At 36.6% G+C, this 27858-nt stretch overlaps 1 protein-coding gene across 1 annotated transcript in view; it reads right to left on the bottom strand.

The window, feature by feature from the left end:
• Positions 1-27858, bottom strand: part of ATG2B (autophagy related 2B) — an 83151-nt gene that overhangs the window by 22467 nt on the left and 32826 nt on the right. Inside the window, exons 12-32 of the mRNA XM_011991662.1 lie at positions 26028-26178; positions 25210-25302; positions 24884-25075; positions 22187-22460; positions 20451-20553; positions 19089-19284; positions 18648-18790; positions 14191-14348; positions 13635-13807; positions 12719-12869; positions 11571-11770; positions 11331-11411; positions 9518-9624; positions 9259-9351; positions 7975-8045; positions 7426-7502; positions 7007-7177; positions 5340-5481; positions 2683-2885; positions 1551-1777; positions 457-565 (exon numbers count right to left, since the gene is read on the bottom strand). Of these exons, the coding sequence (XP_011847052.1) occupies positions 457-565; positions 1551-1777; positions 2683-2885; positions 5340-5481; positions 7007-7177; positions 7426-7502; positions 7975-8045; positions 9259-9351; positions 9518-9624; positions 11331-11411; positions 11571-11770; positions 12719-12869; positions 13635-13807; positions 14191-14348; positions 18648-18790; positions 19089-19284; positions 20451-20553; positions 22187-22460; positions 24884-25075; positions 25210-25302; positions 26028-26178 (3115 nt within the window). The remainder of the gene's footprint in view (positions 1-456; positions 566-1550; positions 1778-2682; positions 2886-5339; positions 5482-7006; positions 7178-7425; positions 7503-7974; positions 8046-9258; positions 9352-9517; positions 9625-11330; positions 11412-11570; positions 11771-12718; positions 12870-13634; positions 13808-14190; positions 14349-18647; positions 18791-19088; positions 19285-20450; positions 20554-22186; positions 22461-24883; positions 25076-25209; positions 25303-26027; positions 26179-27858) is intronic.

Below are 27858 nucleotides of genomic sequence, written 5' to 3'. Positions count from 1 at the left end.
GCATGTGATGCCATCAGTGGTCTGGCCCTACTGGTCTCTAGTCATTCACAAAGGACCTGCCAGATGCAGTGTCCAAACACAGGCTTTCCCAGACAGATGCTCTAGGGCGGCATCTCCTCAGTCTGACCCTACCTCAGACTTCCTGAATCAGAAACTCTGGGGTGGAGTCCAGAAACCTGTGTTTTAATAAGCCCTCCAGGGGATTCTGAGCTTGCTCAACTCTGAGAACCACTGCTCTACAGGTAGCCCAGGCAAACAAAAATAAAAGAAAAACACCTCAGTCTTCTTAGAACATTTGAGAATGAAAAAGAGGTAAGAGTTTTATACAAGATCCTTGCACTTTTCCAATCCAAAGGGTTGGGACTTAAGGCTCAAGACTACATGGTGGGGGATAACAAAAGAACCCCCCCGCAATGTCCTACTTAAGTGGATTTTTCCTTTCAAATGCCATCTTACCTTGCTGAGCTGTATTTCCATTAAAAAGTCATGGTTTCTTCCTTTTCCCCCACATACTGTATTACGTCCATGTCTTGTGGGTGTGTGAGAAGGCGAACTGTGCGGACTACTAAAATGAGCAACAACAACAAAAAAAAACCCTTTTGTTAAAGGAATATTCAAAGAAAGTCAATGAATCACATTAAGAAAAATGATAAGATGAAAGACAAAGTAAGAGTACAGAGCTATCAGAACACTGCCACAAATTACTAGAAACCAAAACCGTATCTTCTTTACTCTGGAGACATTGAAAACACACATTTTATTATTGTCATTAGAGTAATCATCTGCTTGCTAAATACTCAAAACTACCAGAAAAGCTAATCATGATGCTGGAATCCGTATCACAGGATACACTTAGAAATAAGACCTCCTTATAAGCTTCTTGTTACTTTGGAAACCCTTTATAGTCAGAGCACAAGTCCTTGGAATCCCAACTAATACACAAAATAATTATAGTAAAGTTCAATGTGTTTTAAAATCACTTTTAAGTAGAAAAAGTTGCTGAACCATTGTGTCAAATGTTACTGCTCCATGCAGCCTCCATGCCATGCCCCACCTCAACAAGGAAGTCTGTCCCCTACACAGATTCTGTCCACCTGATTCTCTCCCAGCGACCGGCACACTGCACTTGTCTCACAGGCGCTCAATGACCACTGACACTCTGCTCAGTGCCCTGCTGGATGCTGGGGACAGGGTTTGCCCGGGCCCCGCCTCCTGACACACTTCTTGCATTTCACTGCCCTCTGTCACTCACATGACTCACAGGACTTACTTATTTTTGTGAAGTAAGTACATGGTAGATACCTGAAAATTTCTGCTGAATGAAAATGACGAAAGTCAACATTTTAGTAAAAATACGAATAATACAAATAAGTTCACAATTGGAAAACTAAGAGTGACATTTAAATTACAGTTTTTAATACTACTTTATTAATAATTCTTAAAACAATAAATTCTTTTTTCTCTCTAAAGGGGAAATGGAAAATTCTATTTATTTTTCTAGGAAAAGAATATATTGGCCTGCCAAATAAACTTTATAGTAATTAACTTACATACAACTTTTAGCCGGAGAAGTGGGAGGGACTGTTCCAAAATCCTTTCCTCCATAAAGATGCCAGACAAGAGAGACCTCCTTCACCACATAGCGAACCACAGGAACGGGAAAGTGTAAGGGGGCTTTGCTCGTATCGGTCTTCTTAACAGGCAGACTGAAATAATTGTCTCTTATCACAATTGCATCATCAACCATGATTTTTATAACTGGTTCCTCTTCCTTCTCCTAAAATAAACAAACAGGTAACACATACTCTCTTTTCTAATTAGAAAAACTGATTATGCTGCGCATCTCAAGGGGCATTCTTGCTTCTACATTCTTTTTAATAATTCCAATATATAAAATAACATGCTGGTTACTGACATTAGTCATCACAAAGATATTCTGCTTCATTAACCATAAAATAAACTCTCTTTGTTCTATGTAAACCACTCCACAAGGATTTTTTATGGTTTACAATTCTGCTTTCACTACTTGTTTGATAATAAAAAAGCAAAAATTTAGTGTGTGGGTATTTTTTTTTTTGTTTAAAGTCAATACTGCAAACCAAAAGTTAACAAATTTCAACACACAGATGATATTACCATGTTTTTAATAACAGGTTTATCCTGAGTTTGATTGTTTGGATTTTTAAAAATTTAACCAGAAGGTTCTCAGAATTTAGTAGACAAATACAGTCACCAACTGGACAATTCCTGGAAACTTTCCAAATACACACACACACACCCCCTTATATCTATACATACACACAAACACACCCCAACCATCAGCCTTCACACAAACCACATCTTATCTTTTCCAATTCTTGGACTAGCAATTCTGTGCAGCAGATCCTTCTGCCATTTAATTTCACGATCCTTGAAGAGTCATCTTACTACATAAAAAATCTGGAGTTCAATAATCTATGTTGGAAATTTTGCAAATAACATTCTTCTCTGAGTCTCTAGATGTGTCACAGAAATAGTAAAGTACAGTAACCATTTACAAACTGTCAACAGTATATTAAAAAAACAAACTAATTCTGAACTCTAAAGAATTGACAAAATCAACAGAATTTTCTCCAGGTACCCCTTTGGTCAATCCAATTTGTAACACCATTCAAGACTTCAATAATGTTATTAATTTATTACCTGCATGGCTGCTTTTGGTGCAAAAAGAATGCAAAAGTCATCATTCTCAGTAGGTACGCCTGTCATTGCATCACTGATGAAATGGTGAGAGAATGAGGCATAGGTGGGGCCGGGCTCCTGGGATACATTCCCACTCTCATCAGGAAACAGGAAGAGGTCTGAACAACATGGCTCCTGAATTTGAGATTTTTCATCCAAAACACCTAGATAAAAAGATTACAACATTTTGGCACACTTTGAAATATCAACAACAACAAGCATTTTAACCATGTGTCAGATATATGTTGTGTGCTTTTATCTGCAATATCTCATTTATTTCTTAAAATAAGTCTATGAATCTGAGGCTTAAAGACAGCTTAAGTAACATGAACCAAAACACCTCAACAAGAGTCAGAAATACATCAAAAACCACTAATAGGCCAGGCATGGGGGCTCACGCCTGTAATCCCAGCACTTTAGGAGGCCGAGGTGGGTGGATCGCCTGAGGTCAGGAGTTAAGAGATCAGCCTGGCCAACATGATGAAACCCCGTCTCTACTAAAAATACAAAATTTAGCTGGGCACGGTGGCGCACACCTGCAGTCCCAGGTACCTGGGAGGCTGAGGTAGCAGAATCGTTTGAACCCGGGAGGCGGAGGTTGCAGTGAGTTGACATCACACCACTGCAGTTCAGTCTGGGTGACAGAGCAAGACCTTGTCAAAAAAAAACAAAACAAACAAACCAAAAAAACCTAATAAAAAGATTAATGATAAATTTGAAATGGCAATGTCATAAAGACAGTTTCCTCTCAGTTAGTTGGCGTTGAGGAAGCTCAGGACTTCAGCAGTTGCTAGTTAGTGTTGAGTGGAGTTTTGCTTTAGCCAGGATTTCACCTTTGACAATTCTGTCCTATGGGCGGAGCTCTGGAAGAAACTTCTTGAACGATATTACAATGGGAGGGGAAACTGGTTACATTTAGCAGAGCCTTGCTGAGGGGAGAGAAGAACAGCTGTTGAGCAAGCATTAGGTGGCAGAGGAGACAGCGATTCAAGAAAGAAAAGAAGACCACTACCTGGGGCCTGGGATACCCAAACTGGACACCTAATCTTAGGCCGCTATCGCGAAAGATTACATGTGCACCAAAATCTGTATGTCAACATATATTTTAATATGTTTATATTACATATTAAGAGTCACTCATACTCATTCTTTCCCCATTCATTCATTAAAACCAAACACTGTGATGGGGCTGAGAACACTAAGCTGAATCAAGATACATTTTGGCTTTAAGAGATTCACAGATTAGATTTCAAATTCTTCTACAGCAGTACCTCAGAATTACTCATCCTTACAGGTACCCAGGGCCTAGTACAGAATCTTGTATATTGAAGCCACCCAGTAAATAAACACTAAATATTCTTTCCCATGTAATTAAGGTAGCTGCTAATATATATACATATATATACACACACACAAACATAATATAAATACATATATAAATTTATTTATTTATTTATTTATTTTTGAGACAGAATCTTGCTCTATTACCCGGGCTGGAGTGCAGTGGCACAATCTTGGCTCACTGCAACCTCCGTCTCCTGGGCTCAGGTGATCTTCCCACCCCACCTAAGCCTCCCAAGTATCTGGAACTACAGGCGCCTGCCAACACACCCCACATCTAGCTATTTTTTTTTTTTAATTGGAAACATGGGGTTTCACCATGTTGGCCAGGCTGGTCTCAAACTCCTGAGTTCAAGTGATCCACCTGCCTCAGCCTCCCAAAGTGCTAGGATTACAGGCGTGAGCCACTGTGCCCAGCCTAGCTGCTAATATTTATTACAAATATTGTAGTACATAGAACACTAGAAGTCCCAGTTTGCTTCCTTAGTTCTAATTTATCCTAAATTAGCAAGAAAGCAACAGTTAACACTAGACTTTTAAAACACCATGAAATAATTTTTTAATTAAGATTTCCCAATATATAGATACAGCTATGACCATTCAATTAGAAAAAAATACTGTTGAAATAGAGGCTTTAAAATGTTTACCTGCTTCCATTTGGCTTTCAAGGATCTTGAATCACCTGGGTCCCTCTTTGCTTATCCAACTTTATTATCTAATTCTTTTCAACAAGAAGGGAACTTTTGTTTCAGTAAGAGCCCGAATGTCATGGCTAAATAACTGAGGCTCATGCATGCCTTTGTCTGTGTTCTGTTGATGTTAGTGACCTTGCCAAGATCACCTTCTCCTCCCTCTTTACCTACCTAAATCCCATCCACTTATAAAAAGCCAAGCCATCTTACTTTACTAAAGTCTAATAAAATTATCCCAATCCTTTCTGAGGGGAGCAGAGGATATACCACATTTGAAAGAGTTTTCTTACATCATTTATCAATCGGTCTAAGTATTGGCACCAGTCTTGTTACCATTTGTTTTACTAGGCTACAAGCTATCAGAAAACATAAGCTCTGCCTTCTACTCCCTCTGTATCCCTGACACCATCCTGGCCAGAGTTATGTATTTACTAGATACTGAGCAGACACAAGCTGAATGATTAACAGGTATCTATAAAAACTCATATGCATCTTTAATAAATGACTTATTAAGTTTATGAGAACACAAATAATGTAAGCCCCAACATTAACATCAGTGCTCCCTGAGAAGACTCCTGGTCTTACCATTAGCCTGTGGTTTTACTGACGAGGTGGCTTGTTGCATGTCAATCTCCTCCATAGCATCACTCATCAGATCTCGTAATATTTGTTGATCTGCTTCAGGAAGTACTGGACCACGGGAGGATGATCGACCACTGGAATCTACCTATAGACAAAAAACCTAATTAAAAATAACTGAAAATGCTCTTAAGAGGCAAACTACTTACATTTATTTTATCCCAGAAACACTGTACAAAAACATTGTACATTGTACAAAAACATCAGAAATAGAAACCTACTCACTTTTCTATGCCCAGCAGCTGTTATATTTCAAGTTTTTAGTATTATCACCCTAACAGATACTGGCAAAGAGCAACAAACGTGTCATCACCTCAAAGTGAGCACAGTGAACTGGGATCTTGAAGAGGCAATGCACTTGAAAACAGGGAAGGTGAACAAACTGCAATAAAGCTGGGAAAGGGGATAACTAAATAAGTTTGATCTCCTCAACTCTGATGGTTGCAATGACTTTCATCCCTTTGACATAAAGTCCCTGTAGGTTGAAGCCTCATTTCTTGGACACCTAACCACAGTAGGGGAAACACACAGCAGGGGAAATCTACTAAACAGTGATTCAGAATTTAGTTCCAGCACCCATACCTAACCATTTTGGTTAGTGAACTGTAGATTCATTAAACCCAGATCATGCTTTTTATATGTGAGTATGACTCTAAAATAGCAAGTTCCAAGCTGAAAGGGATAATTTAAAATAAGAAGAATGTTTTTAAAAGGGAATAAACACTAGGAGGGGTGCCATAAATCACCGTATCATGAGAATACAGCAGGAACAAAGAGTCACAAACAGAAATGTAACACAAATAAAGTGTAAAATAATCCTGAACAAAAGAAAACAAACACAATGCCAGTCAGGCATTTGCTAGAGTGCATAACAGAGGCTCTAGAACGTAAAGGGACTGAGAATTCTGTTCATAAGAGAGACCACAAAGAACAACACTGGAAAAGAAAAAATGCTAAACAAACTGGACATTCTTCAATTTGGACATAAGAGAAGTTAGAAAGGTGACACTTGGGGCAGAAAAGTGCATTGAACTAGACACCAAAATATCTGGGTTTGCTGCTGTTTCTGCTGTTCATTAGGGCAATCATCTAAAATCACTGGGTCTTATTAATCATTAACCTTTCTATCTCACCAGGTCATCATGAAAGGAAAAGGAAGTCATATATGAGAAAGTACATTGAAAACTGGATTGTCTTAGAGATAAGAAATAGGGAAAATAAGATGATATAAATTAAGTCTTCCGGTAACAATACTAACACCTGCCATCTATCTTTTCAGAGCATTTTTACGTACAACTTGCATAGAACAAGCTTTTACATGATAAATGTTTTCTTTCTTCCCTTAGGACAGATGAAAATAACTTAAGTCTAGAAAAAAAAAAAGTATGATGTTTGTTAAGAAGATTAATGGAAACAAAGAATATCAAAGCAGCAGAATGGTTTTCCAAAAAGGCCCATGAAATCACCCTTCCAGACCCCATTATTCTGAAGGTAAAGAACAGATGAATGACTTTCAAAGTTTCTTTTCTACCTTATGACTGTCATGAAGACCTCAATAATGTAAACATGTCACGACATGGCAGGGACTGGAGGAATAACATTGCTGACTGTACCTTAGACCTTCTTTGAAAGGCTCCAGACTTCATGTCTGCCTTGTTAGGTGTCTGCAAGTCACCATAGCTTGCAATGTACTGAATGAGATTCATTAGTGCAGCACAAGAGTCTGAGCATGTTCTGACATGGACGACATCGCTGGAACAGTGTAACTCAAAGCGGGGCTCAGTCTGGACGAGACACAGAAAAAGGGATGAAAATGTTTTCCAAATGAGACAGAAGTTTCTTTTTTTGCATAGATTTACATGAAATAAGATATATGATAATCTGTCTCGCTACGTTAAAAAAGTATTTAAATAAACCCATTTTTAATGTATTTACTCTATTTCTGACCAAAATTAGGTACACAGAAAAAAACTCAATTTTTTAATCTCTTAAAAAATAGAACTTAAAATTTTCATTTATTTTAATAACTTACTTGCTCTCCATCAGAATCAGACTTCACTGCAGTAATGGTTAACTCCAAAAGCCCCACATCCATCACACGAACATAATCTAAAATTTTTTAAATTAAGAAAATCTCAGAGTACAGCTTTCAAAAATGTGTATCCAACCAACACCCAATACGACGAGCATTCCTTTAAAATTGATTGTAGAGAGCACTACAAATAATTATAATGCGATGAAAATATGGTTTCATCCCATAAAAGTCCTAAAATTCACTTCATTTTTTGTTCGAAACAAAAATTATCTTAAACAAAAATTTGTAGCATATATAGTAATTTGATGTACTTAACTAGCATTATAAGAACATTACAATTTCAAACTGAAAACCAACATCTGAAAAACTAAGCTGTGAATTTATACCACACGATCACTATATACTGAAAGACCCTTTAATCTCTAAGGATCTTTAATAAGATTCTTAGTTCACTAGCATTATCCCAGAGTTAAAATGCTTTCAAATTATTCACACACAAAAATGAGGCAGAATTCATCTACTCCATTTGTTTTTTTTAACTCTTACCTCTATTCAGATTTATAGTGACAGTATTGCATTTGTCAGATAGATGTAAAGCAGCTTCATCCAAGATTATTCTGAGGCAAGAAAGATAAAACCAACATCTGAAAAACTAAGCTTTGAGTATCATACCCCAGAATCACTATATGCTTAATTGCATCATTCTTTCTTGTATGAACACTGTTGAAATTATAGGCAGTTTCTAACTTAGTAACTGTCATCTAACATTTTTTAAAAACTGTTTATGAATGCTAGGAATATTTAAATTGTGTAAAGAATTAGATTAAATCATCTACTCAAATTAATTCTAAATTTTTGGCAGTTTTTAAAGAGATGCCCAAATTCACAAGGTTTAAACTATAGTATAAAGATAGAGTGGGCCAGATGTAGCAGCTCACACCTGTAATCCCAGCCGTTTGGGAAGACAAGGCAGGAGGATCAGGAGTTCTCAACTAGCCTGGGCAACATAGCAAGACCCCTTCTCTACAAAAATAAATTTTTTTTTAAAATCAGCCAGGGATAGTGGCATACGTCTATAGTCCTAGATACTCAGTAGGGTGAGGGCAGAAGATTGCTTGAGCTCAGGAGTTGAAAGCTGTAATAAGCTGTGATCATGCCACTGCATTCCAGCCTGCGCCACACAGAGCAAGACCCTGTCTCTAAAATATAAAAAAATTAAATGAAAATTATAAAGTGTAACAGGTACTGTGGGAAGTTTACCATATGTTTTAAAATGCAAACTTTTAAAGAATCTCCAGGGCCGGGCGCGGTGGCTCAAGCCTGTAATCCCAGCACTTTGGGAGGCCAAGACGGGTGGATCACGAGGTCAGGAGATCGAGACCATCCTGGCTAACACGGTGAAACCCCGTCTCTACTAAAAAATACAAAAACCTAGCCGGGCGAGGTGGCGGGCGCCTGTAGTCCCAGCTACTCAGGAGGCTGAGGCAGGAGAATGGCATAAATCCGAGAGGCGGAGCTTGCAGTGAGCCGAGATCTGGCCACTGCACTCCAGCCCGGGCGACAGAGCGAGACTCCGCCTCAAAAAAAAAAAAAAAAAAAAAGAATCTCCAGAATTAATTTATTCCCTAAAAATGAAATGCAATAATAAATGGGTAGATGAAACATGTCACCTGAGAAAAATTGGGTAACTTGGGTAAAAGGTTATCACTATTAGTAAGAGAACGTTTATTTTAACAAAAAATTGAGACTTTAATAAAATGGTTTAGGTAAATATCAGTTGGTATGTTTTGAACAGCTATGTTTAGTATACAGTGAAGTCTACACAGGTACCTGAGAGTAGAAGAAGATTTATCCAATGCAACGCTACTGGAAACACTGAATGTTTCCACGGTAAGAAGAGATCGGATTGGCAAATAAAGGGGTCTAATGCCAAAGAGAAACAAAAGAATGTCAATTTGATACGGCTCCAGAAACTCTTTTAAAAACAACAACAATTTGCATCTTAACTCTACTGAATTATGTATTTTTTTCAAAATTTAGTATGTATTTTAAATAATAAAACTTTATTTTGTTCCATTTGTGAACTTACCTATAATCAAGTGCACAGCTCCAAAGATGAACATGAAAAGTTGTAAAGGAAGTTGGGGGATTATATCCCAAAACAGGTTCATCAGCAATATTCAAGAAGTATAAAATCTATAATCACAAAAAATTAAAATGCCCTGCTTTAGAAGAAAAAAAAAAGTTTCATATACTATCCTTAATACCAATGTAAACCAGAATATCTCATAGAAAAAAATCACTTAATTGGAAAATCATAACAGTAAAAGGAAAAAAATCATCATTTTGAAGGAATTAGTTTCAAAAAGTACTTGCATCAGAAAAGAAGGTAATGGATACTGATGGATGTGTTCATTTGTTTGACTATAATAATCATTTTACAATGTATATCAAAACATGTTATTCACCTTATATATAATAAATGTTTTAAAGTATTTACAAAATTAGAATTTGAAATGAAGAAGCCTATTGGACAACTCCAATGCTATAGAAATCTCAGAAAAATCATAACTTATGAAATTAATAACAATGTATGCATAATATAATTTCATATTTTTTGGCTTGGAACAATTCTTAGAAAAAATAAATTTTGCTGAAGACTGCTTAAAACTATTAATCTGGCTTCCTATATAACTCACTGTGTGGGGGGGTATTGGTTTTCCATATAAGTCATTGTTGAAGGAAGCTCTTTTTCCTTAATTTATACCTAGCTCAGTCTAAAAACCAGTCCCTCTCACCAATATCTATTCTCTCATATTTCTAATCCAAACAAATAAGGAGGTTCAGGTAAATGTCTCCCTTCCAGCTGATTATTCACACTAACCACTTCTCTACTCCTACAAGATAGACAGAAAGTCAGATATCCTCATGTTTCCCAAATGCTTTCATGAGAAAAGCATTTTGAAAACATTCAAGTTTTTAAATAATGTATTATTTTCCCAGCATAATTAAGAAGTTCCCCTTTACAAGAAACATGAGAAGCAATCACAGTGCACTAGTTTTTATTCTCACGTAAGGAAAAGCTAACTTCTTCCTCAAAGTCTCCTCTGAAAAAGAACCAATTGTATTTTATTACCATAAAATGTTGTTCAACTGGAAATTAATGAGAGAAGTACTGATAAAATGCTTTAAAGCAACATCATATTATTGGCCTAGGGAATTATATGGAAATATTGCACTTAAAGAACTTCTGATTATAAAAGCAATTCAACACACCATTCAACCCTCCTCTATGCCAGGTGTTCTACAAGTCCTGGGATACAGAGTCCCTTCCCTTCCTTTAATGACATAAAAGATAACTCTGTCATTGAGAGGTTTTGAGGACCACACTTTAAGGTAAAAAATCAATTACATTCTGAGGTGATAATACTGTTTTGTTTTGCTTTGCTTTTGTTTTTTTTTTGAGACAGAGTTTCACTCTTTCACCCAGATTGGAGTGCAGCGGTGGGATCTCAGCTCACCACACACAACCTCTGCCTCCTGGGTTCAAGCAATTCTCCTGCCTCAGCCTCCCCAGTAGCTGGGATTACAGGTGTGTGCCGCCATGCCCAGCTAATTTTTGTATTTTTAGTAGAGACAGGGTTGACCAAGCTGGTCTCAAACTATTGACCTCAGGTGATCTGCCTGCCTCAGCCTCCCAAAGTGCTGGGATTACAGGCATGAGTCACAGTGCCCGGCCAATACTGTTCTATTTCTTAACCTAAAAGGTGGTGACACAGTAGTATTCACTTCATGATAATTCACTGAGCTGAACATTTATGACTTACAAACTTTTCAGTATGTGTATTAGATGTCAATACAAATTTTTAAATAAATTGATACATACATAATAGCTCTCTTACCTGCTCATGCCAGCTAAGCCCAGAAGGAAGCATTCTATGCTGGAGTGTGGCTCCTTTCAGTCCTACGGCAATGAGAAATTCCTATACAGAACAATACAAAGAATGACATTTACCACCATGTAATCCTGTAACTCAAAAGTTTTTCCAAGAAAATAAATATGTTGCCTTTTATGCAATTATTTTTAACTAGAATCAAATCAACAGCAAGTACTTAATGGCATAAAAGTACAAAACACAAACCTTTGTATTGGACTCTGATTTATCAGACAGTATTTTAACGGCAACAGACAGCATATTCAAACTGTCTCCTCCAACTCCATCTGAAGAAGTTCTACTGAGGCCATCTTCTTCAGAGGAATAAATAGTAGGTTCCAACCAGTGTGGGCGGGTTGAGCTGGGCAGTCGTGTTTCCGTCGGGAGAATCACTCCATCCACTATGCCTAGAGATCCACATTGAGGTAAAAACAGTAACAAAATGGTACTTGAAATTAGCTAATCAACTTACATGACTCAAAACAAAACTCCACATACTTCCACTGAATATAACTTAAGGAGGCATGATGACAAACACCAGCATGGCATTAATAATCCACTACTCTTTGCTAATGTTAGTATGACTGACAGTGCACAGCTTAAAGAAACAAAAAATTCTGAAATGCTAGGAAAATTAAATAGAAAACCATCACAAACATTTCATGTCTATGAAACAAGGTAAACTCAGGTAACTGCTCAAAAAATGGTAAGTTCTATATCTGGAACCAAAAGGAAATATTCCTTAAGGGAGAATAAAGAACATAAAATCTCATCGACTGATGAACGGACACATAAGATCTGATCTATCTTTACAGTGGAATATTATTTGGCAATAAAAAGGAATGAAGTATGGATACAACTTGGACGAACCTTGAAAGTGTGTCAAATGAAAGAAGCCAGTCAAAAAGGCCAAATATTGTATGATTCTATTTATAAGAAACTTCTGAATATGCAAATCCATAGAAATAGAGTACAGATTAGTGTGTTTATAGGAAGGAGAGAGTGGAAGAGGTGAAAGGTTATCACTAAAGTGTATGAGATTTCTTCATGGGGTAATAAACATGTTTTAAAATTGACTCCAGTGATGGTTGCACAACTCTTGTAAAATACTAAAAACCATTGAAAGGTATATTTTAAATGAGTATGGTGTGTGAATTGTATCTCAACAAAGCTATTGCAGAAAAAGAACCTGAAGTTGACTTCTAATTTGTAAATATTACTTTGACAGCAGAATCAGAACCCTGCAGAGAAAATAATTTCTAATACCAAAGTTCTGTTCTCAATAGATTTTCTTTGTTAAACAAGAAATTTAAACATGTCGAAAGAGAAGAAACCAAGACACATGTTTGTCCTACCTTTGTGGTATAGACTGAAACTGCTAGAATGAAGGCAAACGTAGTGCTTGTCATCAAAACCTTCATATTTTGTCACGCAAAATAATGAACCACTATTGAACTCTAACCAGAATTCACCATGCTTGTTTTCCAACAGATCTCCATTATCTTGCTAGTAAAAACATCAGAAAAACACATAAGTTATTATTTAAATGCAGAAAAGTAAGCACGTCCCTTGAGATGCTCTTTGTTGATTCAGCTTAGGAAAATCTCCCATATTGCAGCAAAGCAATCTAATCCTTGAACCATTCAATATCACGGTAAAAAACAAAACTGGATAACTTAAATGCTATGTGGAACCTCTTCTATCAGATGAATCTCTGTACTTTGTTGTCACCCCAGAAGCAGAATTAGCACCTGTTTTCCAAAGGGAGAGCCACACAAAGTTTGATCTGCAATGAAAGCTAAATCCCCAAAGTTGCTGTCATCATGGTTTGCCCCAGAACACTGGTCTTCATCAGTCCCTGAAACAACCTCAAAATATCAAATACTGGCCGGGCGCGCTGGCTCACGCCTGTAATCCCAGCACTTTGGGAGGCCGAGACAGGCGGATCACGAGGTCAGGAGATCGAGACCATCCTGGCTAACACGGTGAAACCCCGTCTCTGCTAAAAATACAAAAATCAGCTGGGTGCGGTGGCAGGCGCCTGTAGTCCCAGCTACATGGGAGGCTGAGGCAGGAGAATGGCGTGAACCCGGGAGGCAGAGCTTGCAGTGAGTGGAGATCGCGCCACTGCACTCCAGCCTGAGCGACAGAGCAAGACTCCGTCTCAAAAATAAAAAAATATCAAATACTTCAATCACTGGATATGTATCCTAGTAGATTTATTTAAAATAAGATACATTTGAAAAACCACTTTGGATTTGTAAACCTCACCTTCACATCTGTGAACACTGCCATTAATCCATGATTAATATTCAGAAGAACTGAGAGAAAACTCTGAGAGTTCTTGTTCTGAGAATCTAATTTTTTTTTCCTGCGAGAACGATAGTTGGGATCGACAGTGGAAAAATACTGCAAAGTCTCCTCCTCAGATCCACTCTCCTCATCTATGAGAAATAAACACACAATTACACAGTTTGGATCGCTTATTAAAACAACAACTTAAAAATGATCACGAAAATATTTTATATTTATAACCTGCTTAGTTTTACAAAGAATATGGTGTGAACATAGAAATGTATTTTGTTTTTCTCTTTAGCGTTGAACTTCAATGTGCACACTATCATTCTAAAGAAAACATATTTAAGTGGTAATGATATGCTCAATATACAAATAGAAAACAGGAAATATTCTTATACATTACTAAAAGAAATTACAAAATACAGTTACAATGAAAAATAAGGATTTTTAAATCCACAATTGAAAGGTTAGTACTTTGTTAACTGATAAACTAGGCATTTTAAATCAAAACAAATTAAAAATATATTACCATAGTGAACTGCAGATTTAAATGGACTAAAACTATCTTTGTTGAAAGTATTAATGAGCTGACTGGCTACTGAAAGCCCAATGCCATAGGAAATATTCTCAAATGTCTCCACTGGTGAAGGAGCTGTTGGTTCCCACAGCAGCAAGTCATTAAAGATCCTATAAAGACAAAAGTTGAAAAATAAGTACATAACTCCTAGTTCAACAGAAGACAAACTAAAAAAAAAAATCCTTTCAAAAGATCACATGAACAATAACTTTTTAAATGGCAAAATGGAAATTAGATCCTACAAGAATTTGGAAAAACAACAAAAATAACAACTGCATTATTTCAATGAAAAAATAACCTATATGGCTATAATGCAGGGCAGTGACAAAAGAATCTGCACAATTAGATACCTAACTAGATACTTGCCTAATTTTACCTGCGTTATATACATCAAATTGCAAATTCATATTATACTTCAAAATATACCTTAGAGACAGAAGCTCATGAAAAATAAAAACCCACAAAGAACAAAAAAGGAAGACAGCTCACCTATATGAGAGCGCTTTGTAAACTGGAACTGATCCCGCATCATCTCATTGACCCTCCCCTCAGTCCTGTGGGGCGTCCAGGGCAGAATCATTATTCTCACTTTACACTTGAAGAAACTGTCTCATAAAGGTTATGTGACCTTCCCAAGGTTACATGGCTAATTAGTGGAAAAATGGGGATGAGAGTCCAGATTATGTTGATTACATCCAGCTCCCAATTCAGTTATTTTTTTAAGGCAAGTATTTACCTGTGGGATCAATTCAGTTCTTTCCCTAGAGATACCTGCTTTTTCTCTCATCAACAACAGAAAGCACAGCTTCACTGGGAAGACTTCACGAGATGAAGAATGCATATGGAGCACAAAATAAGGAGAGAAAAACCCTTATGACTAGTGAGACTAGCCCCATCAACACTGGCAACCAATGGGAAGGCATATATCATACCTAGGCTGTCACCACATCCTACTTTTACAAGGAACTACCTGTCACTGCCCAGATGGCCCTCTGTCCTAGCCTCCTTCCCTCATCCTTCCCTGTCCTAGCCTCCTTCCCTCATCCATCCTCAAAGCTTTCAAGAAAACTCAAACTTCACCATGTCTTCTAGGAAGCCCATTGTAAGATCTGGACCCACAGCACATCCTTCACACAGACCCACTTAAATCACAGCACCTACAGCACCCTGCTGAATTTCCTCGTTTCCCCTTTCCAGACTGCAAGCCACCCAAGAGAGGGACTTGTGTCGATCATCTCTACATGCACCTAGCACAGTGGCTGTCACGTAACAGGCACAGACAGTTGGTGAGGACAGTGCGTGACTCACATGAAAGTGCTGCCAAAACCCAGACTCATCGTAAAGCCTGGTGTGAATACCAGTTAAGGCACCACGTGGTGAGGTAGCCCTGCCCCCTTCTGTGAGAAGCCACTGCCAGGCCAATTCCTGAGCTTCTGAAGTCCTACTAGAAGGTGTACACCAGGACTGAGGATTGCAACTCTCAGGAGATTATAATCCACCCACTTATTATTTTCTCTTTATTTATATTTTTGTCTAAACACAGTCCTGATACCATTAATAATATCAAATATTGGATGGTGCTTGTAATATCAAGAAATATCAAGAAACAAAACAATGCGTAAGATACGTAAGGACATATCACCATGACTCTGTGTCTATGAGGCTGAAACCAAATAGATGCTGAATACATATTTAATGAAAGCAATGAGAATTCTTTTTTACATTCTATTTTAAACAATTTTTGACACAGAAAAAATTCTCCTGTACCTAAAACCATATTGCTAAAAAGAGCCTGTTGACCAAGGCACTAAAGGAGTAAACCAAAATTTTAAATATATAAAGGCAAAGTTGGTTATAACTCCTGCTCAGAAAAAATAAATAAATAAAAGGACAGTGTTGGCATATTTAGTAAAACTTGAATGGGGTATGAGGATCTTATAGTAGTATGTATCCAGTTTAGCTTCCTGCTTCTGAGAGCTGAATTGCCAGTTAACGTAGAATGTCCAAGTATGTGGGAAATACGCATTCAAGTACTAAACATAGAAGGGACTCAGGTCAGCCACTTACTCTCAAATGGTTGGGGCACAGGGAGTTCTTTGTACTGTACTGCAAATCTTCTCTGAGAATGTTTGAAAATTGTTTAAACATATTAATTTGAAAATACAAAGCTGAATAACGGGCAAAGGATGCAAACCCTGAGGAAGTTAGATACAAGATTTATACGATCCCAGAGAGTGAGGGAGCGCTTCAGTATTTACGCAATTCCAGGGGCCTGAGAGACCAAAAAGTGGTTAGTGGAAGGTATTTAATAGAATAGAAACTCTCTTAAGCAATCCATTAAACCAACTACCCAGATTAACAGATACATACTCTTAATACACGCTCTAATACATACTCCCTGACTTAAGCAGTCACCTACCCAGTTACTCCAAAGTGCCACAACAATGGAAGCCTTCAGTATGCTAACTGCCTGCTGCTGCTGGACATCTCTCTAGCAGAGCTGAGAACCTTCCTATCAGTGGAGTTATATATTTTATATACTTGTCAAAGACTAACTGTGTCTGGTGTCAAATCTGCTTGTATTTGTTAATATAAGTATAGCTTAAATAAAAACTGTGTTTTAGTTAATAAAGACGGTTAAAAAAAAAAAAAGTCTTAAAAACCTACAAAGATTCTCCTCTCACGTATCTCTGAAAAAAATTTTTTCACTCCATTTTAAAGAAACTGGTACTAAAAACAGTAGACAATGCCTTCTGGCTACACTTTATGCCAAAAAAAAAAAAAAAAAGACAAAGTAGTCAGATGCCACATGCAGGATTTTAAAAAAGGAAAAAAAAAAGACAACAGAGAATTCCAATCAGCGGCTCATACTCAAAGAAAAGGCCTTGTCCTGTATTTAGAAATGAAGTGGTAAATAAATATATATTTATAAAATGAATGTTTAAGGTATGTATTACTGTTCTTGATACCCTGATTTAATCGAAAGCAATCTGCTCAGTCAGTGCAGAATGACCAAAAAAAAAAAAATGGGTCAAGTCTTTTTGATCTCTGGGCTAGGCCCTGAAAGAGTCATTTCATTTCCCTCAATCTCAGCATTGCACATACATCAGCTCTTTGCAGACAGCCCTGAACTATGAAATAAAAGGAGGAGCCTAGAGATCAGTCATTTCCAAACTGCAGATCATATATAAACAAACCCCAACATTTAAAAACAATTTGAAATCTCTCTAATGTGAATTTAATATAAATTAGGTGCTATTTATAATGTATACTATAAAACAAATATAAAAATACAAATTTTAAAAGATTATTTTTTAAGTTAAACATAAGTGCGAACATTTTCTTCCTATACCCGAGTGGACTGTTCTCTGAATCTCATTTTCAAGATCACTGAAGTAATGTGAACCCTAGAAGAATCCTAGAACTTAATTTTCTGATTCTAAGAGCAAAAGTCATTGACATCCAGTGAGAAAACCCAGGGTTTATTACTAACATTTAAGGAATAAATACCGAGTGATATCTGATACCAAGTAATCCTACAGCAGAAACAACAGTCTGAAGTTTCTGAAGATTAATGGAAACTAGAATAACTTGTCTACATGTAGGAAGCTAGTGATGACAAACACTAAGGACTTCTTTTTCTAGAAACCTACATGACAATCTTTCAGGTATGCTACAGAGAAATCCCTTCAGTGGGTAGAAATTATAATAGACAACTACTAAGTGCTTATGATATGCCATACACTGTTCTCAGAACTTTCCAAGTGTTGTATCATTTAATCCTCCAAACAACCCTTATAGGTGGGAGCCAGGATCATCTCCATTTTACAGACGAGAATGCTGAGTCTTATGCAGGCTAGGTAAACTGCGCAAGGCCTTCAGAGTCTATGACCTAGAATTCCATTTATATCAAAATATCTGCCTGGCATAAATATTGAGGGGTATCTAAATATAATAAATTTAAATTTTGTACATGTTCATAGAATTTTGAATTCCAACAAGATATCTTTTTGACTGTTGAGGAAAAGATGCTTCTTGTACAATGACTGGGGTTCTGATTCTACTCCAGCATTGGCTAGCTGTATTAGTATCTCCTAACTCTTCATGTCACCGCATGTGAAGAAAAAAAATCATATTGGATCGGTAACCTGCAGTAAGCTGACACAGGGCAATCAGCCAACCTCAGGGCTGAGGAAATAAATATCTCACACATCCGGCACCACGCTAGTTAGGAAACTCTGCTATGACAATAGAACATCATAACGGCAATAGTCACCACCAACACCACACAAAGTACACAGAGATGGCAAATAATATTCAGGCAAGCAAAGGAAAGGGGGAAGAGGAAAATCAGGGAGGCAATTAGAAAGTCTGATTCCCAAGATTCAACTAAATGGGTATAAACTCACCTATTATAAAGCTTCTCATAAAAGCTCTTATTAGGTAGTGTTACATAAATATTTGGTAACGTAAGTTCCAGCACATAGTGAGAATTGCTGATTGCTTTATCCTGAAATTCTGTCATTTCTACAGGGTCTCCTGGCATCACCATCTAAAACATAATAGTTTAGTGCAAAAAAAAGCATCAAATAACCATTTTATGTTTAAAATAGTAGTAGCATCTTCTTAGCCTATCCATAGGACTTGGTATGTGAGAAATAAATAAGCATGAAACATTTAACTGGAGAAAATATACACCAAGAAAAAACAGATATTATTTAATTTTGAAGTTTAAGACCTAGCAAAAACAGTACAAAGAGCATTTTTTTAAATAAAAAATTAAAAGCATTGCTCTATGACAGAGAATAATAATATTATTCCTTTGTAGCTTGCTCACACTTTTATTTTACCTGTTCATTTTCAAACATTACTCTACGAGAAGAAAAAGGAGACGGTGCTGGTCTTCTTAGATCACAAACATCTTTCAAGGAATGAGCAGCTCCTTCCTCTTCCTCCTGGTAGGGACCATCATTCTCCTCTTCTTCTTCAGCTGCAATTCTCTCCAAAATGGAATGCATGGCTGGTGGATTTATTTTCAGTACAATTCTGATATCAAAGACAATTTTAAAAAGACCAAGATCTAAGTGTAAACAGCAAAACTTTAACTTTTGTGCAAATTAATACAAACACCACTGGTTAAATCTTAATGATAGAATTAAACTTCTCTACAAAGTCTAATTATGTCTAAGGTAACCCACTTATGAACATGTTGTAAACTTGAAAGTGTGGAACTGAAACAAGTAAGTAACAGAAAGACATCAACATTTTATACTTGGCTAACTGAAGGTCTGACCTTTCGGGGGCAAAAAGGTTTTTTTAAATTTTATTAAAAGTCAGCAAATTTTACCTAAGGATTCTAGTTATCATTAACCCAAATCCTCTCACATATAGTTTGTCGGGCTATAATAAAATACTTGTCTACCTAAGAAACCTCATGTTATATCAATCTCACATTATATCAGTTGTTCAAAGGGAAAAGGGAGAAACCGATTAGGAAACAGTTTCAAAACTCTAACAACAAAGTTACCTTTTCCTCTAGGAATTTCAATAATAAACGGCTGGTGCTGTTTTGTAGCCACAAAACCTAAAGACGACTGAGTTAACGCAGCCTGTGACTACAAAAACTAAAGAGCTTTTTACTCCAGAGTAATCCCTTTCCTTTCCTAAGCTTCTACAGAACATCTCTAGCACAGACTTTTCATTCTCCTTTGATGACCATATCCACCCACTGTTATAAGGAGGCATGGAACCCTCAAAGAGAATAGCTGTGCTGCAACTATAACTCTTATTCCCTAGGTAGTGGTGCTATTTGGTTCGTAAATGATCACGGGCTTTTGTCCAAATTGATACATATCCCAATGTAAATCGTGCTTCTGAATTACTTAACAGAAGTAGATCCAATTCTTGTGAAACTTGTGCTCTAAACTCATGCTAATTACCAGGTGTGTGAGCAACACCTATCCTAAGAATCTGATGAGCCTAACAGACAGTGGAGAGGAGTAAAGCAAGGCAGGCAGAAAAATGGCACAACAAGGTTTGAAGGTGACACATCTCACACATTCATGTGAACACCCCATCATCACACTTATGAACCACAAAAGAGTCAAGGATGGACATGTTTAGCTTATATTTAATAGCCAAAATGTTGGTTTAAAAGAATATTTTATTGTTACAAGGAAAATCCTATTAAACCTATGTGCTTGCTTACTCACCGTGGCCAGTCAAAGTCATCTGACGATGTTGTATCTCCATCTACTCCACTAGACACATGGAAAAACTTAATAGATGGATCTCCTTTCTCTTCCTGGAATGATCCTAAGAAAACAAGACTGATTTACTGAAATGCGCTTCTTCTCAAGTACTAAAAGAAGAGATGGAGGAGCAAAGATCCTCTCAGTCAGGAACATAATGCAACCTTAAGTACTACAGCATTTTGCAATCGTTCTGGTTTCATGTGCACATGTGGTAGACAAAATGAGCCAATAAATTAAAGATTCTGTGTTCAAACTCAAATTCTTAAGTACCAATGTATACTGCATAAAGTGCATAATGACACAGTAAATACAGCAAGCACTTACCACTTACTAAGTGCTATTAGTGATTATTTCTTCTTAAAGTCTATATAATCTACCACTAGAAAAATAACTACATTTCTTAAATATGTATTTTGTACGAAACACTGTAAGAAATACCTCTGTTCAAAATAATTCTATATGGGCTGGGCATGGTGGCTCACATCTGTAATCCCAGTATTTGGGAGGCTGAGGTGGGCAGATCACCTGAGGTCAGGAGTTAAGGGACCAGCCTGGCTAACATGGCAAAACCCTTTCTCTACTAAAAATACAAAAATTAGCTGGGTGTGGTGGCGTCCAACTGAGGCACAAGAATTGCTTGAACCCAGGAGATGGAGACTGCAGTGAGCCAAGATCACGCCACTGCACTCCAGCCTGGGCAACAAAGCAAGACTCTGAAAAACAAAAACAACAACAACAACAAAAAATTTTATACATGTTTTTGCAATCCATTTTACAAATGAAAAATGGCTTTCCTCCAGAATAATGAGTTTCTCACCACTGGAAATAAGGGATGATCCCACAACACCTGAAGGCCCTTTCATGAAGTCATAATTGACAAAAGTTCATTTTAAATATCTCTTAAGATCTGTAAAACTGAGAGAGAAGGGGAACTTTTGCAAACTATTCTCATGCGGGGTGGGAGTATGGCTGCAGAGAGAGGCTGTCGTGGCAGAGGCAGGTGGTCTAGGAACCACAGGATAAAAGGTTTTCCAGGTCTTCATAGACTTGGTTCACTTTGAAGTTTTTATAAATTCCCTTCATTAACTGACAAAAACAAAGTAATACAGAAAAAATCAAAACAAGTTTTACAAATAAAAGTCACTAGCAATTAGTATAATGGTTGAAAGCTCAAGCTCAAGCACTGTCAGACTTGGGTTCAAATCTTGATTCTGCCATTGACTACAACATGATCTTGGTAGGTACTTGCTTCTAAGTCCACAGACTGTCTCATCTATTAAATTATAAAAATAATTGGAAAAATAAACATATGGTGATTACGATAACTAAAAAAAAACAAGACAATGTGTATCAAGTGCTTAGCATAATATCTAACATACAGTGACACTCAACAAGTTCTGTTATCAGTCCTACAATAAATAAATGAGAGGTGATAATAAAAATGTAGGCTAAAGTACTATATTCTCCTGCAGTAAACAGGAATTTTAACAAAGTGAATGAATCATCATCCTTAGTTTTTTAAAAATTACCTATATCATATATTTGTATACAATACTAGAAAGACATTGTTGCTCTTGATTTTTTTAACATAATGTGCTTTAATTTTGGGGCTGTCAGATACTTTTGTGATGTAAGTTTCAGTAGCAGTTGTTTGTTATCTAGTATGGTTCTTTTACAGACACATTCAATCTTACCAATTAGTTCTCTAAAGGTAAGTTCCAATTTAATTTGTTCTGGGGTTGATCCTCCTATAAATTCAGTCTTAAATTCTAGATCTGTGAAGGCTAAATAAAGGATCTCCTTCTGAAGTGACTTCTTAAACCATGGTCCCCTTTCTTGATCGGATCGAAGATCAGGTATTGGGAAGCGAACAGAAAGGTTTAATGCTGGTGTGGCAACTTGCACTGATATTCGACAATTTGCAGGACTATGTGAATCATCTAAAAACACTTCAGTGAAAGCCTTGTGCTAAAACGCAAAACATCAAAAATAAGCCAAAATATTAAATTAAGTACATGAACATAAATGACACAGTATTCAACATTACAATATATATAATCACTATCTCCCCATTTGGTATAATGCATTAAAAGTCAATTCAAATTACCATATTAATTTAGTGTAAAAACAAATTTATAATGCAACAACTATTGGCAAAAGTGAAAACTATTGGCAAAAGTTAAACTCTGAAATAAAAAATCAAATTAAAAACTGAGCCAAAGTGAAGACAAAGGCACTACAGATTAATATTTATTTTACTATAAATTTATAAATACTGTGTAAAGTAGCCTACCAACAAATTCAATATGGTTAAAATCACTATAGTGTCCAACATTCAGTTTGAAAGACTTTTCTAGCAATATATGACTTTAAAGACTCAATGTGAAATCAGATGAATTATGCCAAATACAATCTCTGACTCAACTTTGTACTTCTAAGATAAAATCCAGAGGCTGGCACGTCACAGGTTCTAAATAAATATTCACTAAATGATGCACCCTGAGCTCCTATCCAATCCAAGGGCATGATCTCATCAAATGGCTCTATGAGACCAAGATATATGCACCATTTACCCAAAGCCACCTTACAATAGAAGGGTCAAAGAACATGCCATTCAAAAAGAAATCTATTTCTATTTTTTCTCTAAAATATATTGAAACTTAAAAAGCTTTATTCCACTCTAGGTTGTAACACTCCTCAGTTTCTTCAATCCATTTCTAACCTCCATGATTAGAAAATTCCCTTCATATGCTAGACGTACAAATCTTGTGTGTGTTTGTTTTCTTTGAAACAGGTCTTGCTGTATCACCCAGCTGGTCTCAAACTCCTGGGCTCAAGCAATCCTCCTGCCTCAGCCTCCTGAGTTGCTGGGACTATGGGTGCAAGCCACCACACCCATCTAGGCTTGGATTTTTAACAAATCTATTCTAACTCTTCCCCACTTGATTTGCTAATATTAACCACCACTCTCAGGCAAAAATAACCCAACAGATTAAACCATCATCCGACTGCATATATAGTTAACAGCTAATACAGAGACTACCCCACAGAAACTAAAATAACTAGCAATTGATAACAGTAACAAATAAAGAATGCCCAGCCTGAGCAACATAGGGAGACAAAAAACAAAAACTTAACTGGGTGGCACATGCATGTAGCCCCAACTATTTGGGGGGCTGAGGTAGAAGGATCGCTTAAGCCAAGGGGGTCAAGGCTGAAGTGAGCCGATACCGTACCACAGCACTGCAGCCTGGGCAACAGATTTTTGTCACAATAATAATAATAATATTAATAAAGAATGCTAATTTGATGTGAATACTCAATACTAAGAGAAAAGCAAAGAAGTAGAAAAATAGAATATCTTTTTCGTTTTCTTTTTAACAAAGGTTGTCTCCATCTGATCCTGGTCCTCTGGCCCCAAAATTCCTAATAGACTTCTTGCAAACCTGACTGACTTAATTTGCTTAGAAAAGACCCCAGGCACCAGATCCAAGTAAAAGTGATATAATGTGATGTTCAATAGATTATTTTCAAAAGTATATCCCATATTGTTTGGGCTACATGTTTTAGGTAGTTCAAGTAATTTATCAAATATATAAATAGATAAAATTTTATGAAGACGTTATAATCACAGCTTATAAAAATTCAGATAGACATGGAAAAGTAATGAAAACCTAATTCCACTGTAACATAAGCAATGCTACTGACTGGCATATTTCCAGGCATTCTTTTTCTATACATCAATTTTATTTACACAGGTGTGACAAGTTTACATAAAGCAATATATTCTACTTTTTCATTTAATCCTTCTTGATGAGCCTTCTTCATGTTGCTATACCATCTTCATAACCATCATTTTATTTTATTTTATTTTTTTTTTTTGAGACGGAGTCTCACTCTGTCACCCAGGCTGAAGCACAGTGATGCGATCTCACTGCAACCTCCGCCTCCTGGGTTCAAGCTATTCTCATGCCTCAGCCTCCTGAGTAGTTGAGATTACAGATGGGTGCCACCATGCCCAGCTAATTTTTGTATTTTTAGTAGAGACAGAGTTTCGCCATGTTGGCCAGGCTGGTCTCAAACTGGCCTCAAGTGATCCTCCCACCTCAGCCTCCCAAAGTGTTGGGATTACAGGTGTGAGCCGCCACACCCGGCCATAACCATCATTTTAAATGACCACATGACATTTCATTCAGTGTATATCAAAACTTATTTAGCTAGTCTACTATCAAGACATAACAGATGTCTCCTTTTTTTATTATTACAAATAATACTGTTTTAACAATATATACTGTTTAATCTATTAAAAATACTTAAGTTCAGAAATTATCTCAATAACCCTATTAGCTAACCATAATTATGATTAGTATTTGCAGCTTTTGAATACTTACCAGACTAATATGTTTATTATTATATGAAGTATACATGTGGGATGCCATCATCTCTACTGTGGCAAGTTTCTGTGGTTGAAGCAAGGAATTTAACCTGTCCACAATACTGATATCCAGCTCACAACACACTGGATTTAATTTAATTTGCAATTCTGCCCTCTGAGGAACTGAACTAAGTCTTGCTTGATTACCCTTTTAAAAAAAAAAAAAGGGCATTAATCCAATCACTAAAAACTACTATAAAATTGGGTTAAAATCTTTAATTGTGACAAAATATATATCAGATGAAAATTTACAGGTGGCAACTATAGAAAAAGATCTCTTACCTGGGGCCCTCTATTCTCAGAATGCTTATAATGAAGCTGAAGACACACAGGGGAATGGGAACCAGTTTCTTCTTTGGAATGGAACGTTAAAAGCTTAAAAGCAAAGACGAAGATAAATTAAAGGTAAGATTAACCTACAATTAATCACATGAACTTACAGAGGTGCCCATATAATAGTGAGAAAGGCTTTTTGAAGTCAGAAATCTGGTTTTAAGTTTCATTTTTGTCACTTATTAGCAATGTGAACCTTAGACAAGTTAGTTAACTTCTGTGATATCTCATGGTAAAATGTAAGCGAGGATTCAAATAAATTCATTTCCAACAAAGTGTTGTTGAAATAAAACAGTATAGGGTCAAAGTAACAGCAATGAATGTAACTTTGACAGTTTTCTAAAGTTTCTTTAGGTCACACTTTTACATTAGGGAAAATATCAGAATAATGGTAAATGAACACAAAACATTTAACTTGTCTTGAACAGTGCTTAGCACACAGCAGACATTCAATAACTATTTGTTCAATAATCAAATTCTTCTGAAACGAAGAGTGCTTTGAACATGAGTGAAATGAAGTCATTTCTCTCATAACCCACCTGTCACTCCTAAACAAGTCAACTCTAAAATTCTAACAGATCCTTATAACGATGCTGAGTGACATTCTTAAAAATGTTTCAATAGAACACAAACGCAAAAAGAAAATGACAATATTCCTCCTATATGACTTTCTATACATTTTTAAAGAAAATCACTGACTCATACAATTATTAAAAAGCAAGACAGATTTAAAAAATAATCTTAAAGAAAAAGTATTCAACATTTACCTCTGTATAGTGAGGAGGAACAGAATGAAAATCAGTTGGAAATAGGCACTCCAAAAATTCCATTTGCCCAATGGACATATCAGTACTAAAATATCGGGAAGCTGATCTTTGTCTTTGTTCATAGGATACTTTAATGCCAGTACCTATAAATCTATTATAAAAAATGCACCATTTAAGATTATTCATATACTTCTAGATTAAGCAATGTGCAAGTAGACAAAGAATAGAACAAAGTGTTAACATATAACAATTATCCACCTAGTCTGACAAGTTCAAGTTGTTATCAATAATTAATACTCCTAAGGAAATTAACCAGAAAGATTGCTTCAAATTTCCCTTTCCTTAAGATAAAAAATCAGTTCTGTTGATGGAAGATTTTTCAGGATCTATTTATTTCTCAACACTGCCCTTCCTCTTCCACATTTAAAAATTTACATTGCAAAGATAAAATCTTTCAGATCTGTAAAATATATAAAATAGTTTCTTAAAGTTACCTAAAAACATCACGCAATATTTCAAAAACTTTAGTCAGTGAGGCCCAAATGAGGTCTACCTCTATTTTCTGTTGCTTTTGTTATATTTTCCTACTGGCAGATATTTGAAACCTTGTCAAAAATGGGGGAAAAAAAAAAAAGTCCAGGCACACTGGCTCATGCCTGTAATCCCAGCACTTTAGGAGGCCAAGGTGGGCAGATCACCTAAGGTCAGGAGTTCGAGACCAGCCTGGCCAATATGGTGAAACCCTGTCTCTCTTAAAAATACAAGAATTAGCTGGGGGTGGGTTGCATGCCTGCAGTCCCGCTACTTAGGAGGTTGAGGCACGAGAATCGCTTGAACCCAGGAGGCAGAGGTTGCAGTGAACTGAGACTGCACCACTACACTCTAGCCTGGACAACAGGGCAAAAGACTGTCTCAAAAAAAAAAAAAAAGAAAAAAAAAGAAGGGGTAGAAGAAAACAAAATGTTTTTACAGTTTGATTACAAATACTGTAATCCTAAACTGTAAAGTTTTTCTTGTATTAGGTGTAACACTACTTTTCATATCAATTTTCATACTTAAAAAAAGTTAAAAAGATTAAATAAAAGCCCAAAGTATTTTTTAAAAATACTAATATATATGATACGTTTAAACCACTGTATAAGACATCATTCAACAATTTATAGATCACCTTCACATTAAAATAAACAGAGTTTGCTCATTAACAATACTAAAGGCCAGGCGCGGCGGCTCACGCCTGTAATCTCAGCACTTTGGGAGGCCAAGGCAGGTGGATCACTTGAGGTCAGGAGTTCGAGATCAGCCTGGCCAACATGGTGAGTCTTAATAGAGATGGTGAAACCCTATCTCCACTAAAATACAAAAACTATCCAGCTACTCGGGAGGCTGAGCCAGCAGAATAGCTTGAACCTGACAGGCAGAAGTTGCAGTGAACCAAGATTGTGCCACTGCACTCCAGCCTGGGCGATGGAGTGAGATTCTGTCTCAAAACAAAAAACAATAAAACAAACAAACAAAAAAAACTATATTACAAATTCAATTATCTCTTCATCTATTGACTCAATCCATGAAAGGATCACTCACTGGCTATTTGGATAGCTTTGATTTTTCTTAAGCAGAAGTTGAAACGTAGCATTCAAGTTCACTATCAGCCTTGGTAATGTTTCCCACCCTATGGCCAGTGGCATATGGATCAGTTCCAACAGTATTTTTTTATTTTTCATCACCATTGCCATCTCTGCTAATGCCAGTGATAATAAAAACTGTTTTCACAATTGCAATGGTGTCAGTAGGGATGATGGCAGAATGTGGTTAAAAAAAAGTTGACAAGAGC

The sequence above is a fragment of the Mandrillus leucophaeus genome, unplaced genomic scaffold (assembly GCF_000951045.1).
Source record: "Mandrillus leucophaeus isolate KB7577 unplaced genomic scaffold, Mleu.le_1.0 Scaffold4, whole genome shotgun sequence".
NCBI lineage: Eukaryota > Metazoa > Chordata > Mammalia > Primates > Cercopithecidae > Mandrillus > Mandrillus leucophaeus.
This window is presented reverse-complemented; position numbering and strand designations above follow the sequence as displayed.